At 43.6% G+C, this 18,848-nt stretch overlaps 1 protein-coding gene and 1 long non-coding RNA gene across 2 annotated transcripts in view; one reads left to right on the top strand and one right to left on the bottom strand.

Moving 5' to 3' along the window:
• The window catches only part of FBN2 (fibrillin 2), a 200,739-nt gene that overhangs the window by 148,725 nt on the left and 33,166 nt on the right, over window positions 1-18,848 (bottom strand). The window contains 1 exon segment of the mRNA XM_075740354.1: window positions 12,722-12,919. Coding sequence (XP_075596469.1) covers window positions 12,722-12,919 — 198 coding nt within the window.
• LOC142599486 (uncharacterized) overlaps window positions 1-18,848 on the top strand; it is a 177,427-nt gene that overhangs the window by 138,377 nt on the left and 20,202 nt on the right. The window lies entirely within an intron of this gene.

Here is an 18,848-nt window from a genome sequence, read left to right as displayed (position 1 = left end):
TTGGCCACCCTCACAGTAAGAAAATGTGTCCTAATGTTGAGGAGGATTTTCCTGTGTTTCAGTTTGTGCCCATTGCCTCTTGTCCTATCACTGAGCACCAGTTTGAAAGAGCCTGCCTCTGTCCCCTTTGCACACTCCCTTCAGGTATTTGTGTATACTGATGAAATCCTCCTTGAGCCTTCGTCTTCTCAAGGCTGAAGACTCCCAGCTCACTCGGCCTTTCCTCAGAGGAGAGATGCTCCACTCCTTTTATCATTTTCATGGTCTTTCATTGGACTCCCCAGAACAGAGGAGAGATCCAGTAGCTCCATCTCTCTTTTTTTCTGGGGAGCCCAGAAGTCAACAGAGCCCTCTCAAATCTGGCTTCATCAGAGCTGAGGAGAGGGGAAGGATCACTGCCCTTGACATGCTGGCAATACTTTTTCTACCACAGTCCATGATACCATAATCTTTCTTTGCTGCAGGGGCACATTGCAGGCTCATGTTCACCAGGACCCCCAGGTCCTCTTCTGCAATCTTGCTTTCAAGATCATCAGCACCCAGCAATACTGGCTCCTAGGGCTGTTCTTCCTCAGGTGCAGGACTTTGCACTTCTCCTTGTTGAAATTCATGAGATTCCTGTTGGCTCATTTCTCCAGCCTGTCCAGGTCCATTTGGATGGCAGTATGACCCTCTGGCATATCAGCCTCTCCTCCCAGTTTGGTGTCATCTACAAACTTGCTGAGGGCACACTCTGCCCCATCATCCAGCTCATTAATGAAGATGCTAAACAGGTCTAGACACAGTCCCTGGGGCACAGTGCTAGTCACTGGCCTCCACCTAGAGTTTGGACTGCTGATCACCAACCACCCTCTAGGCCCAGCCATTCAGCCAACGTTCCATCCACCTCACCATCTGCTCATCCAGTCTGTATATCAACATCGTATGGGAAACAGTGTCAAAGCCCTTTTTCTGAATTACCTAACAGAAATTCTTGGTAACACGTACATACACACAAACAAATCCTGCTACTGTATGCTTTTTGTTATTTTGTAAATAGGGAATTGAAGTAGAAAGTTCTCCAGCACGAGAGGGAATCAACTATATAAAAATTTAGAGCAGATCATTCTAGTTGTCCTGGTTCTGGCAAGGATGGAGTTAATTTCACAATGAGCCAGGACAGGTGACCCAAGCTGGACAGGGGCTATTCCATACCATGTGATGTCATGCTCACCATAAAAGGGGGCCAGTCGGGCAGGGGCGGGTTTGGCGTGGCTCCGGGATGGGTTGAGTGTCCGGTGGGTTGGTCCTCGGATTGGTAAATCGTTCTCTGTTATCACCCATTGTTAATATCTGTTATCAGCACTGTTATTGATTGTTTCCCTCTCCCTTGCTGTCCCAGTAAACTGCCCTTATCCCAACCCTCCAGGCTTTGCCGTTGTTTTTCCGTTCTCCCCATCCCACTGGGGGAGGGATGAGTGTGCGGCGCATGGCCCTCAGCTGTTGGCTGGGGCTAAACCACGTCAGTCTTTTTTGGCACCCAACGTGGGGCTCGAGGGGTTGTGATAATGACAAGTCTGATACAAGTGTGTTAAAGCAAAAGTGTTACAAGCATTTATAATGTTATTGAAACAGTCGCTGGTCATAATGATGTTCTGTTTGGTCACATAGCTCTGGTTTGTAAACCCGTGTTTTCTATGCAATCCCTGCGGTGCTGTTTATCACCTCTGGGAGAGGGGTTCCTGTTCTCATATTGTTGTATTGTGTGATAATGACTTACGATAAGATATCATCAACAGTCATGAGTCTGAGCTGGTACTTGTACGTAGCATTTCGGTCAGGCCTGTACCTCAGTCAATATCTTTCAGAATTGATTAATAATTGCACCCAATCTATGGGCAAGACAGGGGGGGATACCTTCTCCCACTCTTTCACCTCCCCTTTTCCTTTTCAGTTGGTCACGACAATTTTTGAGAATTTTGAATACACTTGGAATGCTCAGGCCAGTATATTCCTATTGCTAGGTCTCCTGAATGTTTTCCAACTCCTGTTCAGGGTTAGCAAAAATTGTTTCAAGAGTACCACCCAGATATCTTCCCCAAGACTGAATGGTCAGGGCTGGCATGGCATGTGGGAGAGTATGGGCAGGTATCTAGAGACCTTTTCACCCCCAATGGTTTGGAGCTTCACTCCTGAACAATTGCAAGACCCTGATAAAATGGTAGAATATTTGAAAGGAAAATGCTGTGGGGATTCTAAGGAGACACAACTTACTGCGCTGTACTGGGCCCTGGCCACAATCTATCAAACACTGCTTGACAGTAGACAGCACCATCCAGAGGGAGAGAGCGGACCCACAGGCACTGCAGCTGCCCAGCCCCCTGCAGCAGGCACTGCAGCTACCCAAACCCCTGCAACAGGCACTGTAGCCAAGCTAAAAGATCAACCCATACCAGTATCAGTCGCCCCTATACACAAAAAGAAATACACAAAGAAATCGGTTCGCATCGTGAGAGATGATGATGAACTGGGACCATCATGAGAACAAGAAGAAGAGCCAGAACCAGAAGTGATCATGTGATCTCTGTCCCTGAGTGAGCTGCGAGATATGCGGAAAGACTTCAGGCGCCTTCCAAGGGAGCACATTATTACCTGGCTGCTCCGCTGCTGGGATAACGGGGCCAGTAGCCTGGAACTGGAGGGCAGGGAGGCCAAGCAGCTGGGATACTTATCTAGGGAAGGGGGCATTGACAAGGCAATTGGGAAGAAGGCACAGGCCCTTAGCCTCTGGAGGTGACTCCTGTCAAGTGTGAGGGAAAGGTATCCTTTCAGCGAAGATGTCGTATGTCGGCCAGGCAAGTGGACCACCATGGAGAGAGGTATCCAATATCTGAGGGAATTAGCTGTGCGGGAAATGGTTTATTACGATCCAGACAACGCACAGTTGCCCACAGACCCCGATGAAGTCCAGTGTACCCGACCCATGTGGCGAAAATTTGTGCAAAGTGCATCATCATCGTACGCCAACTCACTGGCAGTAATCGACTGGAAGAGTGAAGAGGCACCCACGGTGGACGAAGTGGCTGGCCGACTCCGGCAATATGAAGAGAGCCTTTCTTCCTCCCTTGTCTTGGCTGTGGAGAAACTGTCCCAGGACATCCGGCAACTCAAAGAGGATATATCGTACTCCCCACCCCCACAGACCCATATTTCAGCCATTAGGAGTAAGAGTTTTTCTGCTCCGGAGAGGGGATATGGAGCATACACAGCACAAGGTATCTTGTGGTTTTATCTGTGTGACCACGGAGAAGACATGAGGAAATGGGATGGGAAGCCTACCTCAACCCTGCAGGCACGCGTACATGAGCTACAAGGCAAGACAGCTGTACAAAGGGACTCTTCCAGAAAGGATGCTGCTCCAGTTTCCACCAGGCAGCCCCCCAGCTTGAGTGGAAGGCCTGACCGCACTTATGACCCTCTTGAAGGGACTTCTAAGTCCTTTCTGCAAGAGGTGAGCAGCGAATATGATGAGCAGGATTAGAGGGGCCCTGCCTCCAGCCAGGTGGAGGAAAGGGACAACAGAGTGTATTGGACTGTGTGGATCCGATGGCCTGGCACATCGGACCCACAGGAGTACAAGGCCCTAGTGGACATGGGTGCACAGTGTACCCTAATGCCGTCGAACTGTGAAGGGGTGGAACCGATCTCTATTTCTGGTGTGACGGGGGGATCCCAACAGTTGACTCTGTTGGAGGCTGAAGTAAGTCTAACTGGGAATGAGTGGCAAAAGCACCCCATTGTGACTGGGCCAGAGGCTTCGTGCATCCTGGGCATAGACTACCTCCGGAAAGGGTATTTCAAAGACCCAAAAGGGTACCGGTGGGCTTTTGGAATAGCCACCTTGGAAGCGGAGGAAATTGAACCATTGTCTAGTTTGCCCGGTCTCTCGGGGGACCCTTCTGTTGTAGGGTTGCTGAGGGTTGAAGAGCAACAGGTGCCAATTGCTACTATAACTGTGCACCGGTGGCAATACCGCACCAACCGAGACTCCCTGGTTCCCATCCACAAGCTAATTCATCAACTGGAGGATCAGGGAGTGATCAGCAGAACCCACTCACCCTTTAACAGTCCCATATGGCCAGTGCGGAAGTCCAATGGAGAGTGGAGGCTGATGGTAGACTGTCGTGGCCTGAATGAAGTCACACCGCCGATGGGTGCTGCCGTGCCAGATATGCTGGAACTTCAATATGAACTGGAGTCAAAGGCAGCCAAATGGTATGCCACCATTGATATAGCTAGTGCATTTTTCTCAATCCCTTTGGCACCAGAGTGCAGGCCACAGTTTGCCTTCACTTGGAGGGGCGTCCAGTACACCTGGAACGGACTGCCCCAGGGGTGGAAACACAGCCCCACCATTTGCCATGGACTGATCCAGACTGCACTGGAAAAGGGTGAAGCCCCAGAGCACCTGCAACACATTGATGACATCATTGTATGGGGCAACTCAGCAGAGGAAGTTTCTGAGAAAGGGAAGAAAATAATCCAAATCCTGCTGCAGGCTGGCTTTGCCATAAAACAAAGTAAGGTGAAGGGGCCTGCGCAGGAAATCCAATTTTTAGGAATAAGGTGGCATGATGGGCGGTGTCAGATCCCAATGGATATTATCAACAAAATAGCAGCCATGTCCCCCCCAACCAACAAAAAGGAGACACAGGCCTTCTTAGGTGTTGTGGGTTTCCGGCAAATGCACATTCCGAATTACAGTCTGATAGTAAGCCCTCTCTACCATGTAACCCGGAAGAAGAATGATTTCAAATGGGGCCCTGAGCAACAACAAGCTTTTGAACAAATGCAACAAGAAATAGTTCATGCCGTAGCTCTTGGGCCAGTCCGGGCAGGACCAGATATAAAAAATGTGCTGTACACCGCAGCTGGGGAGAATGGCCCCACCTGGAGTCTCTGGCAGAAAGCACCAGGGGAGACTTGAGGTTGACCCCTGGGGTTCTGGAGTCGGGGATACAGAGGATCCGAGGCCCGCTACACTCCAACTGAAAAGGAGATATTGGCAGCATATGAAGGAGTTCGAGCTGCTTCAGAGGTGATTGGCACCGAAGCACAGCTCCTCTTGGCACCCCGACTGCCAGTGCTGGGTTGGATGTACAAAGAGAGGGCTCCTTCTACACATCACGCAACCGATGCTACATGGAGTAAGTGGGTTGCACTGATCACACAACGGGCTCGAATAGGAAGCCCCAGTCATCCAGGGACTCTGGAAGTGATCACAGACTGGCCAGAAGGGAAAGGTTTTGGAATGTCGCCAGAGGAGGAGGCGACACGTGCTGAAGAAGCCCCACCATATAATAAACTAACAGAAGATGAGAAACCATATGCCCTCTTCACTGATGGGTCCTGTCTCATCGTGGGAAAGCATCGAAGGTGGAAAGCCGCTGTATGGAGTCCTACACGGCGAGTTGCAGAAGCTGCTGAAGAAGAAGGTGAATCGAGCCGGTTTGCAGAGGTGAAAGCCATCCAGCTGGCCTTAGATATTGCTGAAAGAGAAAGTGGCCAACGCTGTACCTCTATACCGACTCATGGATGGTGGCCAATGCCCTGTGGGGGTGGTTACAGCAGTGGAAGCGGAGCAACTGGCAGCGTAGAGGCAAACCCATCTGGGCTGCCCCATTGTGGCAAGATATTGCTGCCCGACTAGAGAAGCTGGTTGTAAAGGTACGTCATGTAGATGCCCACGTACCCAAGAGTCGGGCCACTGAGGAACATCAGAACAATCAGCAGGTGGATCAGGCTGCCAAGATTGAAGTGGCTCAGGTGGATTTGGACTCGCAGCGCAGTCCAAATTCACAAGGGTGAATTATTTATAGCTCGGTGGGCCCATGACACCTCAGGCCATCAAGGAAGAAATGCGACATATAGATGGGCCCGTGATCGAGGGGTGGACTTGAGCATGGACGCCATCTCACAGGTCATCCATCAATGTGAAACATGCACCAGAATCAAGCAAGCCAAGTGGGTAAAGCCTCTGTGGTATGGAGGACGATGGTTGAAATATAAATATGGGGAAGCATGGCAAATCGACTACATCACGCTCCCGCGAAGCCGCCAAGGCAAGCGTTACATTCTTACAATGGTGGAAGGAACCACTGGATGGCTGGAAACCTATCCTGTGCCCCATGCCACTGCCCGGAACACTATTCTGGGTCTTGAAAAGCACGTCCTGTGGCGACATGGCACCCCAGAGAGAATCAAATCAGACAATGGGACTCATTTTCGGAACAACCTCATAGACACCTGGGCCAAAGAGCATGGTATTGAGTGGGTGTATCACACACCCTACCATGCACCAGCCTCTGGGAAAGTTGAAAGGTACAATGGACTGCTAAAAACTACCCTGAGAGCAATGGGTGGTGGGACCCTCAAACACTGGGACACACATTTAGCAAAGGCCACCTGGTTAGTTAACACTCGGGGATCTGCCAATGGAGCTGGCCCTGCCCAATCAAAATTTCCACGCCCAGTAGAAGGTGAAAAAGTTCCTGTAGTGCGCATGTAAAATATGTTGGGTAAAACAGTTTGGGTTATCCCTGCTTCAGGCAAAGGCAAGCCCATCTGCGGGATTGCTTTTGCTCAGGGACCAGGGTGCACTTGGTGGGTGCTGGGAAAGGATGGGGAAGGTCGGTGCGTACCCCAAGGGGATCTGATTTTGGGTGAAAATAGCCAATAAATTAAATTGTACAATGTTAATAGCTATACACTGTATTAATAGTATAACCATAAGAATCACCCAAAACTAATGAAGGATGGACTTTGGAACTGACTTCAACTGGTGCCCAGGAGCTTCATCGAAAATTACATCTGTGATGTCCAGACTGCGAGCATGGACCATACCAGATACACCAGCCGTGAAAAATACTCCGGATGCAGCGTGCAACAATCCAACAGCACACACCATTGCTCCTGCCCTGAGAGACTGTAATGACAGATGGAACGCAAAGCCATGGACTAAATGAACTCGACAGACACTTTAGAGTGATAGCCCATAGAGTAAGGCAATGAGATCTGTAAAATAATCTGGGCATGATGCAGATGGTATGGAATAAGGGGTAGATAATGTCCTGGTTCTGGCAAGGATAGAGTTAATTTCCCAAGGAGCCAGGACAGGTGACCCAAGCTGGACAGGGGCTATTCCATACCATGTGATGTCATGCTCACCATAAAAGGGGGCCAGTCGGGCAGGGGCGGGTTTGGCGTGGCTCCAGGATGGGTTGAGTGTCCAGTGGGTTGGTCCTCGGATCGGTAAATCATTCTCTGTTATCACCCATTGTTCCTGTCTGTTATCAGCACTGTTGTTGATTGTTTTCCCTCTCCCTTGCTGTCCCAGTAAAATGCCCTTATCCCAACCCTCCAGGCTTTGCGGTTGTTTTTCCGTTCTCCTCCCCATCCCGCTGGGGGAGGGATGAGTGAGCAGCGCGTGGCCCTCAGCTACCGGCTGGGGCTAAACCACATCACTAGTCAACTTTATGAGTTTGCTAAGAAGGATCTTAATTCTATCAGAGGGATCTGCTTATGCATGCAATGCCTGCAGTATCCTGGCTGTGTTGTCTCACATGGATTTTGGAAGCCAGAAGATATGGATACACAGAGACAGAAAAGTACGTAGACACTTTATGAAATCCAAAACCAAACAAAACCAAAAAAAAATCTGTCACCCAAAATTATTTGATCCTCTGATTATCCCCAGATGGACTGGGGATTGATTGATCAAAAAGCATTTTGCTCTCTCTGTTAATTTATTTCATTATACAGATCATAATCAGAAATCAAAGAACTGTGTTGATCTACAGCACCCGATTTCAGCCCAAATACTAACCTTACTCTGCACAATTAACAGATGTAACACTCTGCAGGGGGGTGACGCAGATGGAGGGGCCACGCTTTGGCTGGTGTCTGGCCTTCCCTTGCGCTGGGCCCAAGCCGGCCTGGCAGCAGTGCAGCGGCATGGCTAGGCGGTGAGCAGAGAGCCACCAGGAAGGGTGTGACGAATCACTACCTGATAGGCCCATTCGAGCACTCCCGAGGAAGGTCAGGCCCGCACCTCGGTGGTCTCCCCTCCACTGGGATGCTGGGTAAGGATACTTTCCTCGGAACTGAATGATACCTATTAGGTAGACTATAAGGAACAGAAGCAGAATAGTCCCACTCGCAAGGTGGTATGTTACCTACTTAATAAGTGCCTTATCCTAATACACCTCACTTTGTACCTCGGACTCATAACCTTATTCCTTCATGGGATGGATAGTGGCAGAAGGCCTGACTGTGACACAACATGGCATAGAGAGCAGGGTCCGAGGATGACAGGGTAGAGGTTTATTTTGGTAAGCATGGGATTCCCCTCCTGGCCCTGGTTTGACAATGCTTGGGTCCAGGGCCACTGTTCTGAGTGGGACCAGGTGAAAAGCCATATGGACCTGGGACAGGGAGAAGTTAAAGATGGAAAAGGTAAAGGCGTCATCTGTAAGATGTTGGTGTAAGGCTCTTATAACAAGCGAATGTCGCAAACATCCGTCTTGACATCGGCAGGGATGGGCTGATGACGAGGGAGTGTCAACCAAGAATGGAACTTGTGGAGGCAGGATGATGTCTTGGGAGCCAACTCCCCTATTCCTGAAACATGCAGACAAAGATTATCCATCTTCTGTGCATGCATGCCTGTAAAGGATTATCACTCGGTCAGCCCCAAGGAGGGGGGACAGTGAGACCCCTAAAACCCCCACAACCCACCAACTCATTTCTAGAACATTTCTGAACATTCCTGAGCACATACTGCACCTGCTCAGTGATGACAGACCCCCGCCTATGGGGCAGGCACGTTGGGTTACAAAAAGGGGAAATGTAAGTTTTTGGCATGTGCTCGCCACCTGAGGACTACAACTACGACCAGAAAAGAGCTGAATCCAAGGGTGGTGATATCTTTTCTCTTCTCTTTTTTTCTCTCTTTCTTTTCCTCTCCACCACTGTCTTTGTCTCTAACTTCATTTTCGGCACATTAGGGTAATATTGTTACAAGTTTTGCTAAGCCATTATCTTTCATAATTCTGCTAAGTTTTAAGTATTGTTATAGCTTTTGCCAAGCCGCTATCTTTTGCAGTTCCACTGAGTTTTAAGTAAATTTGTGATTTGTTTGAACCTCTAGAGTAATTGTCCTTACTCCTGATTACCATGCAGAGAATTAAAAAGTTAACCTCACCCTTACCCAGCAAGTGGGACGGGACGGTTGGGTGCATGCTGTGATACCAATTGTAATGAAAAGAAGTGATGGGAAGACAAAAAGAGAGAACTGCTTGCTCAAATTGAAAGGTTACAAGAGAAGGTGCAACGGCAAGAGAAGCAGCTGTCGATGCAAGGTCTAACTTTGCAGAAACACAGAGAAAATGAGAAGAGAGTAGAAGATAAAGTAGTATAGATGGTCAGTGCTAACTTGGAAAAACAGGGCAGGACTATGGATGCCCTTAAAGTGCAGGCCCTAATATGAGATCCTGAACACTGGAATGGGGACATTTGGAATGACCCTGATGAAGAGCCAGGTGACTGGCCAGACACACATGATACCGCACAAGGAGTCTTTCCCATTATCAAACATGATGTAAGTGGGGGGACAGGTGGGAGACCTGCCTGGGATGTAGTTAAGACCACTGCCTTCCCCTTGATCTGGCCAAGATACAGAGGGAGTTTGGTAAACGCCCTGATGAGTCTGCAACCAAGTGGGTCAAATAAGTTCATGAGATGGGACGTGATTGAATACTTTTTGATGAAGAGGAATCTCAGGAGGGAGGCTGGAGAGCTGGCGTCTTTTTTTGTGTAGGTCCGGGAGTGCTATGTTCCCTGACCACCAAAGTTGCCTGTTGGGCATGGGATGTCCGTAAACTGGAGTGAGGAGAACAACTACATATTGCTCGGTCTGCTCAGGAATTGGCTAATAGACGAGTGTAGTTGGCTGTTAAACAGTTTGTTGATCACAGGGGACGCAATAACGACAGGGAAGCTTCAGACTCACCATTGTATCTGATTGTAACCTCAAGAAATTAGGACTGCTCACACAAGGTTGGAGCCCAGCCTTAAATTAAACTTAGTACCACAAGTACCTGGAAAGGATGCAGACCGTCTGCCCACCAACCCATTTTATAAAGAAGACAGAGAGGCTCTAGATGCCCCACTGGCAGAAAATGGCACCCATACCCCGTCTGGTGTCCCGCGTATGGCACCTTAAAAGTTTTTGAGAGGGACACCAAGGTTGGTCCACATGGCATTATTGGACTGGGTCCTAATAGATTCCCTGTAAGATGTTTGATTGACACTGAAGCCCAAATTTCTTGTTTTCACTCTGCCTTAATGGCAACCCTGGCTATCTCTCCCTGTGCATGTGTTCACTGCCTGGCAGCAAATGACACTACCTCCAGTGGCGGGTAGATCAGGCTGTTCCGGAAGGGCTTGGTGTAGGGTTGCTGCTGGTAGCATGTGGCCAACTAGTTGTGTTTTGAGCAGCATTGCAGGTGCCTGAACCATGCCAATATGAAGTGGCTTGGCCTCTTTTTCCTGATGGCCATTAGTTCAGCCCCACAGACAGATGCTTCCACTCAGGAAGGGCCTAAAAGTAATGTAGTCTTGGAAACAGTAATGGATTTTGCACAAGATGTGGGCATTAGTGATGGTCCATTTTCTGCCTGTATTGCCACTCTGACATCACCTGAGAACTCGCCTTTACACCTTTATGGCTCAGGCATTGACATATCAGACTTAATAGCGAACATTTCCAAAACAGCAGTTCCTCTCAATACCACTGAACATGTCCAGGTGTGTTGTATACCTCTAGCTTCAGGTCCTATGCACTTAAGCCTGAACGACAGTGAAAGCTGCCTGGAAGGGGTAGATGGCTGGACTACCCCCCACCCCCCACCCCATTCTTGGGACTGGGGTTGGACCACCCCAGGCAGTGGATCTAATTTAATCCAGCTTAATGCATTAAAGCCTAACATTTTTACTTCCTATACAATGCAAGACTGTGATATGACAGACAGAGGCGAAACATGCAGCGGTACTCTGTGCAACACTGATTCAATTTAGAAGCAGTAAAACAGGGATTCCCACACTCATTTCAAATTTCTTGCTTTCAAATACAAGATGTTTCCTGGTACATCCACTTAGGAGGAAAACGAAATCTAACTATGTGGGCCCATGGACTGAACTACTCTAAGGTCCAAGAGTTTAAACTCATCAGCCCACCTCAAGGCAAGTGGGCCCTCTGGTCTCATACTATACATGTTTTATTCACATAGGAAAAGAATGCTTCCTGGGTGGTACAGATGCCCCCCGAGAACAGTATGGCTGTGTAGCGATGAATATGCCTATTCCAATTTGCTAGAAAAATGAAACCTGGGAAAATGCCTATCAGCCAGCCACCTGCATCCTAAGTACCATTTTATTTTGCCCTAGGAAATGGATGCCCCATATATTGCACACCTTAACTGGACATAACTATTGGGTAAAGTAAGAAACATACTTGGGAAGAAATGAGTGTGGTTCAATGGCTGAAATCTGTAACGAGATGGGTGGCTGACTGGTTTATTCCAGATAGTAACATTAAAACTAACATTATCATTGGAGATACCCTCATCCAACAGTGCCAGAACATCTTTCATATTGGTCAACATACAGTTGGAAGCCACTGGCAAGATACTACTACAAAACAGGCTGGCGCTAGATGCCCTCTTGCTCAAACAAGGTCAAGTGTTAGACTATTGTATCTCAGACTCAGAACATTACTCCTTCAAGGAGCAGATATCAGCATAGGGTCTGACCACAGCACTTACTTGGTTTCCATTGCTTCTTGGGAAGGTTTTAAGAAAATACAGCCTGGAAACTGTATTTTGTATTTTGTACATGTGTGGCAGCCTGTAACATAAAAGTAGTACATTCTCCTTCAGGAGTTCTAGTATCCTCTGTTACTGCATTCTTTGTGCAGTTTGTTCTAAAATTTAGCCAAGCAGCTACAGGAGAACAGATACCTATCTCAGGTGGATTGCAGTCACAACAGAAAGGAGGATCAGCACGTATCTTAATATCACGGAAAGAGATATTGGATAAGGCAAGAACGCTTTCCCATTTCTCAAACATTTTATGAATCTAAACATAGAAGACTACAGTCCTCCCTTACTCATGCATTTTCTAGCCCTGTACAAAGAATCCAAACAGAGCATTCAGAAGGTTCACTATTTGCTTTATCTAAATGATGGGATTAAAAAAAAAAAAAAGGTCTGTACAATAACTCCCAACCACTTCAGAAAGAAAACAACTCAGTAGCAAGAAATAGTGAATTTTTTGGTAGAATGAATGAAGTATATATTAGTTAAGGGCTACAGCAACATAAGCCAGTTGGCTGATCGGTGCTCTCCTGCAGTATCTGATGGCTATGCTCAACAGACATTCTGACCTTTTCATGTTCTATATTTATAGCTCCTTGGTTGGCATTCATTTTTTCCAGGCATTCAAGTTTTATTCTTTAGTACACTAGCTAAAATCTGAAAGCAGCAAAGCATATCCAAATTTTATCAAAAGTAAGACATAGAACACACCCAAGGAAAACAATGAATTTGTTTTAAGTGGATGCAAGGTTTTCACGATGTGCATCAGCAACACAACAGTCATGCACAATTTAAATCAGAAGGCTTACCTTGACACGCTCCACTGCGAATATTAGGGATGAAGCCACGACGGCATGGCTGAGGCTGAGCAGGGCACATTTCACAGGGGTGACCCCATGCACGCCCAATGGTTGCACAACAGAGGGCTTTTGTGCAAACAATTCCAGTCAGCTGGCCCTGACACATCTGGTTGTTAACTTGTGTGAAACATGGGCCTGTTCTGTAATCTGGAAAAAAGGAAAAATCACCATATTATACGAACAGTGTACAAGTAGCTATAGAAAGAATCCATTTTTAATCCAGTATGTAATGTACCTAAATTAAGAAAATTTCAAGAGGACCTGGAAATTTAAGTTATGTTACTACTTACAGAAGTAGCGTGACACCTTCCACTGAATGTAATGTTTTTCACAAGGTTGTCTTATCTTTTAATTTATTTCTTTCTGATAGATGCAAGCAATGAAATGCAGCTGGATCCAAAACTGATCTGCGCATTGACAATGTATCCAGTAAAATCCATAATAAGTGGAAAGTTTGACAAACAAACAAGCAAACAATCAAAAGAGCAGATCAGATTAAGCAAGCAAAGACTGGGAACTGGTTTCCTTGTTCCTAAGTTACTTCATGGCAATTCATGGGAGGGAACTACAGACCACAGCAGCCCCACATTTGTTCACTCCACATTGATCAAGGTCCATGCCAGTGACCATCACAGAATCAACATTCCTGCAGGAATACTTAGTGCAAAATAGTGCTGCCTAAGGAGAAACAATTGGTAAACCACCATTTATTTTCAGAGGAATAACATGAGATAATACAACCTATTCAAGCTATATTGAGTACACTGAATATAGCATACAAACTATTTGAAAATATACTCCTAGTCAAATTCCTGTAAATAGTTAACTCATTAAGGTTCAACCAGTATAAAGAGAAAGATTTTTTGACCTTATGAGGTAATACAACTGGGAATAACAATTAACTGAAATTCTCTAGGAAAAAAAGAGGAAAATGCAAAGCTTCTGCTCAGACTCAATCATGTGAAAGAAGGCATAACAGTGGCATTATGGCTATTCTTTTTTTTCCTACTGAAAACAGACTCCAATACTAATATGTGATTGACACACTTTCTCTAGTGTGCAATTGGTCTTACAACCAAGCTACAAATGAGACAATCAATGCCTTCTGAAATTTGATACTTTCACCCTGAAGAATAAAAATAAGAGCTTTGACATGTTTGGAAAGGGAGAAAATGGTCTTCCCAGCAAGACCTCATATTAAGTTTTCTTTGCCCTGAGACCAAGGCTCTTAAAGTAAAAGCTATCTCAAATAGAAATAAGTGTTCTGCTCCCTATCTTTGATAAGGTCCATTCATGTATCAGACAGGGAAAGACTTTTGCACACAGGTATTTATACACATTGGCAGTTAATTTCACAGTTAATTTAAAGTTAATTAACTTTATTTAAAGTTAAACAAACACATAAGTATCCATAACAAAAATGCCTTAACAATAAAAGGAGATTAAAAATCTTAAATACTCGGTAAGGACTGTGAATTTTAATCTTTCCTGATTTTCATTAGAAAATAATCTGCAGAATTATATCTTTGAGCTTCCCCTGTGCCCATCAAACCACAAAGATACTACTTTTAGTAAAATAGGTACTTTATAAAAGGAAAAGGTTTCAGTGATCTTTAATCCAACATACTAGAAGACAAGCAGCTTTACAATGGTCTCAGTTAATTACATCCAAGGCCCTTGCCAAATCAGAGAGAGCTGAATTTTTAACATAAAATACAGATCCTGATGACTGATAGCAGAACATAGCGATCTCATCAAGCTATAGCCTCACATGAGAATGACAAATATTTGAAACACAAACTCCAACCATCACAGATTTAAATTCCAGTAACTCACTGTAATCTTGTTTGGATTTTAGTTAAGAGGCAAAGGTAAGGAAAAGAATCCATCACAGACTATGACTGTATACTTCTTTCATATAAAGTTTACTCAGGTGTCAGAAAGATTGAGGAGAAAATGTGATAGGCTACATTCAACCTGCAAATCATCAACGATGGTCAGTTTGCTATCAGAAGAAAACCAGAACTGCTCAGAATTTAAGAACTGAAAGAAATGGAATTAAATCCTGACTCCAGTGAAAACAAATGGGAATTTGGCTATTGAATTCTATGACAATACTATTTCATTCTTGGAAAACAGCATTGCACTCTTATAGCAAATAGTTGTATTATAATTTATTGCCTTATATTATCTGTAAAAGCATTCTCTATGTCACACAGCAGAAGTAATGAGCTTCATATACAAGGAAAAAGCTTTTACTACTGCTCAACAAGCAGACTCCCATTCCAGTGTAAACTAAGTTATATACACCACTAATATGATAGTAATACAAATGATTAAACTCATTTCATTTCCTCATTAATGACTGAAGTACAAATAATAGGCAAATTCTGGGAATGCCTGTGGTCTAGTCTATGTATGGGGAACTGATTGCTTGACTCTAACCTGCACATTACAGAATTTTTGCCCAAGTGCTGATTGCAGTCAGATCAATAAAGATTGAGTCTTTTTTTGAAAAACAAGATTGATTTTAGACTCATGAATGAGATTCTCAAAAACATGAAGTTGAAAAAGACAAAAGGATGTGTATGGGTAAACCTGAAAGGACCACTTATGAGCTGCAAGCAACACTGAGAGTCCCATTATAAAATGTAATCACTATCAGAAGAAAGTAAGATTTCCAGTAGCGCAGGAAAGCATGATCCCTGTATTCACACAGATCTGTATTGGAATACCAAATCCTGTCCTACTTCTGAAGTTGTATTCTGCATCAGCCCATGTAGGCACGGATCTGTTCCTGGAGGGCTACTCAATGTGCAATTCCTCTGCAGAACTTAAGTATGATGGCTGGTCGTGCATTCCTTACTCCATGCATGTCCAGTTCTTCATGGGGGAATGCCCCTATAATGAAATCCAATAATGATTTATTATGTAACTCTAAAATTTCCAAAGCTTACATTCACCAAAGACTGATAGTCTTCTTAAATCCAAAGCTCACTTTTGAATCTCCATTCAGAAAATAAGTAGTTCTGCTGGACAGTATTGTATTTTTGTAGCATCTGTTCTCTGAGGTACACATTTTTATAGGACCAATCTTTGGATAACATGAAGCAATTAACATTAGAAGAAGAAATACAAATTATGTATTTTTCTGCTTAATGGTTGGTGATCCATAGGAATATTCTGACCAGAGATCTTCCAAGTTAAGAAGTTTGGAATTCAAACAAATAATATTAAACTTGGAACTTAAACTTGAGTTGTAAATTGTATTTGAGTTCCGTTACCCTCCCTAAGACCTAAGTTGATTATGTGTATATTCTGTCAACCCTAGTAATGAAAAGTTCAGTTTGGAGAGTGTGATGAAAGAAAGATTAGAGAATATAACCAGACTACAGAGAGTGTTTGTGCAAGAGAATATGAATGAGTTACATACAAGAAGGAGTGATACCAATACACCCATTGCTTAATATATCCTACTAAGTATTGAACATCTACTCTGGAAACATATATATTTATATGTGCCTACCTGTGCTGTAAAAATGGAGAATGCATAAATTGTAATGTTTAGATTCTATAACCAAGCAACTTCCATCAGTGTAAGTCTACAGGAGGGCATCTAAAAATTTGACTACTGCAACTTAACAGTAGAACAAACACAACTATTATTAAACTTACAGGTAGATTTAAAAAAAAAAAAAAAAAATCAACCCAAAACGCTTAAATCCTGAATGATACTTCAGAATAATGACATACAAGCAACAGATCTAAGCTCCTAAGAGAACGTGTGGCTTATATAACTTTGGGCTATGGAAGCATAAACCTAGCAGCAGACCATTACCAGATAGCAACAGGGAAGTAACCTGCTATCTGCACCCAGAAAGAGTGGTTCTTTGCACAGCTTTGGCAACTGCATTTCAAACAGGATGCTGGAAAACTAGAAAAATTATGCAAAGAGTCAGAAGAATAAGTTAAGATTTCAGAAGCATGCTTTATACTAATATTAATATTTTAAAATAATATTGTAATTAAAAAATATCCATAACAAATGTATCCATTTTAAAAATCTTTATCCATTCAGTTTATCCAAAATGAAGTCCAAAGGTAAAGGGTCCGAGTAGTGGCTGGTTTTCTATCCTAAGATGAAAATGTAAGATTTTACAGCATGAAGTGAAGGCAGGAATGTTGAGGCTAATAGTAAAGTACAGCAGTTTACATAAAGTTCTTTAGTCACATAGTGTAATTTTACTTACAGGAAGCAAAGATACTAAAACTAGATGCCATTCTGAAGATACTTTGTAGTTTAAAATGAAGCTGTGCATTTGATTCAGAAATTACCATGTGAGATTCTTGGTCTGTTTTATACAGTCAGACTTTATTATTATAATAATACATCTGACCTTAAAAACCCCAAGTTTATGAATGAATTGTCTTTTCCATATTGGTTTTCTTGTCTTATTGTTAGGGGTTTCTTCATTTGCTCCTTTCCCAGCATTGCTGCTGGAATAATTTGCCAGAAAAAACATATGTTAGAACACATGTTATAAATCATTTGTTGCTTAGAAAGGGTAACTGCTTTGGTGAAAGAAAGTGATTTTCAGCACATATGTGTTATGCATTTTTTTAACCTCAGAAAATTATATTCAATATGCACCATGAGTTGAAGAATGACAACCATTATCAACAATTTAAATTGTTAATATAATTAAATTTAATAAGAAGTACTTTTTTCCTGGCATCAACATAAAAAAAAACCCCAAAACTGGAAATAGCATCCTGGACTTCTAGATTTAACTATACTACGGCATTTCTATTCTTTCATAGAAGTGTGCATTCTGTATTCACAAATGGGACTATCCAACTTCTTGAGGTCATTTTCAGTAATTTCTTTTTAAAAAATTGTAAGTCTATTCTAATTCTACCTGTAATTTAAAAAAGGCTATTTGACGGGGAGCCTGCCACAAGGATTAGAAACGTAAGAATTCCAGTGTTGAGCATGGTCCAGTATCCATCTATTTTGTTTTTCTTCCTGTACCTCTGGCCAAAATTAGATGATTCAGATGAATGTGTAAAAAGCCTGCTGTAAGTAGACATGGGATAATCTGTCTTCCACATTAAGTTTCCTTTTGGTGTGCAACATCCACTAGCTCAAAACCTGAAACACAATGTTTAACATCCTAACTACCCTTTGTTGTCATTCAGGACAAAACATTAAAATATTTTGATACACATATAAGGATCCAATTTCTATCTGAATTTTGTCACAGTCTTAGGCTCCACAGTTTCATACTGTGTTAGCTAACTACTCCTGTCCATTAAAATTTTACCTCTTCTCAGTTAACTAAAAAGAGAAAAAGTGAGACATAAAGAAAAGTAAAAAGGCATCTAGACATGTTGGAATGTCCATTGCAAGTTATCTGGAAAAATATGAAAACTTGAAGTTTCTTTTTGTGCGAAAGCACAGACTGAAATTTTAACTGAAGGCTCCCAATCCCAAAATATTGTTTCTGTGTAAAGCCCAACAGTATTATTCATGGTGCTGTAGCAGTCTCCTGCACATACATAAAGACTATCTAAAAGCTCCGTAAGGGTAAAAGGACATAGACTGCAGTGCTAGAGCAGCCTATTATCACAAATGCTGTATTTCATGCCTGTGAGTGCTAGAAAGATTAGCAGGAAGGAACTGTGAAGTCTCTTCCATAATTTTAATTTAAACAAACTCCATGGAACCATAGCTAAACAAGGAAGCAATGTGTCTGGAAGTAAATATTTTATTTTTATTTATACAAGCTATTTGGAATATTGACACTTCTATTACAAAAAATAAAATACTGAAAACATTAAGCATGCTGATCAGTATGAATCACATGAGTGAGTAAAGGAGGAGATCTGAGATATGTCCTCCCACCCCCGTCAATTAAAGAACAAAACCTAATACTTGATATATCTGTTTCACTTCCTTACAAACCAGATTTGCTTTTCATGAGGACTTTTTTCAGAACCTCTCTCCTATAAGTATGATTTAGCAAATATTAATGAAGGGATGAGAAAATAAGTCATTTCAACTTCCACCACCTCA

The sequence above is a fragment of the Balearica regulorum genome, chromosome Z (genome assembly GCF_011004875.1).
Source record: "Balearica regulorum gibbericeps isolate bBalReg1 chromosome Z, bBalReg1.pri, whole genome shotgun sequence".
NCBI classification, from domain to species: domain Eukaryota; kingdom Metazoa; phylum Chordata; class Aves; order Gruiformes; family Gruidae; genus Balearica; species Balearica regulorum.
Note: the sequence above shows the minus strand (reverse complement) of the source record. Positions and strands in the feature narration are given on the sequence as shown.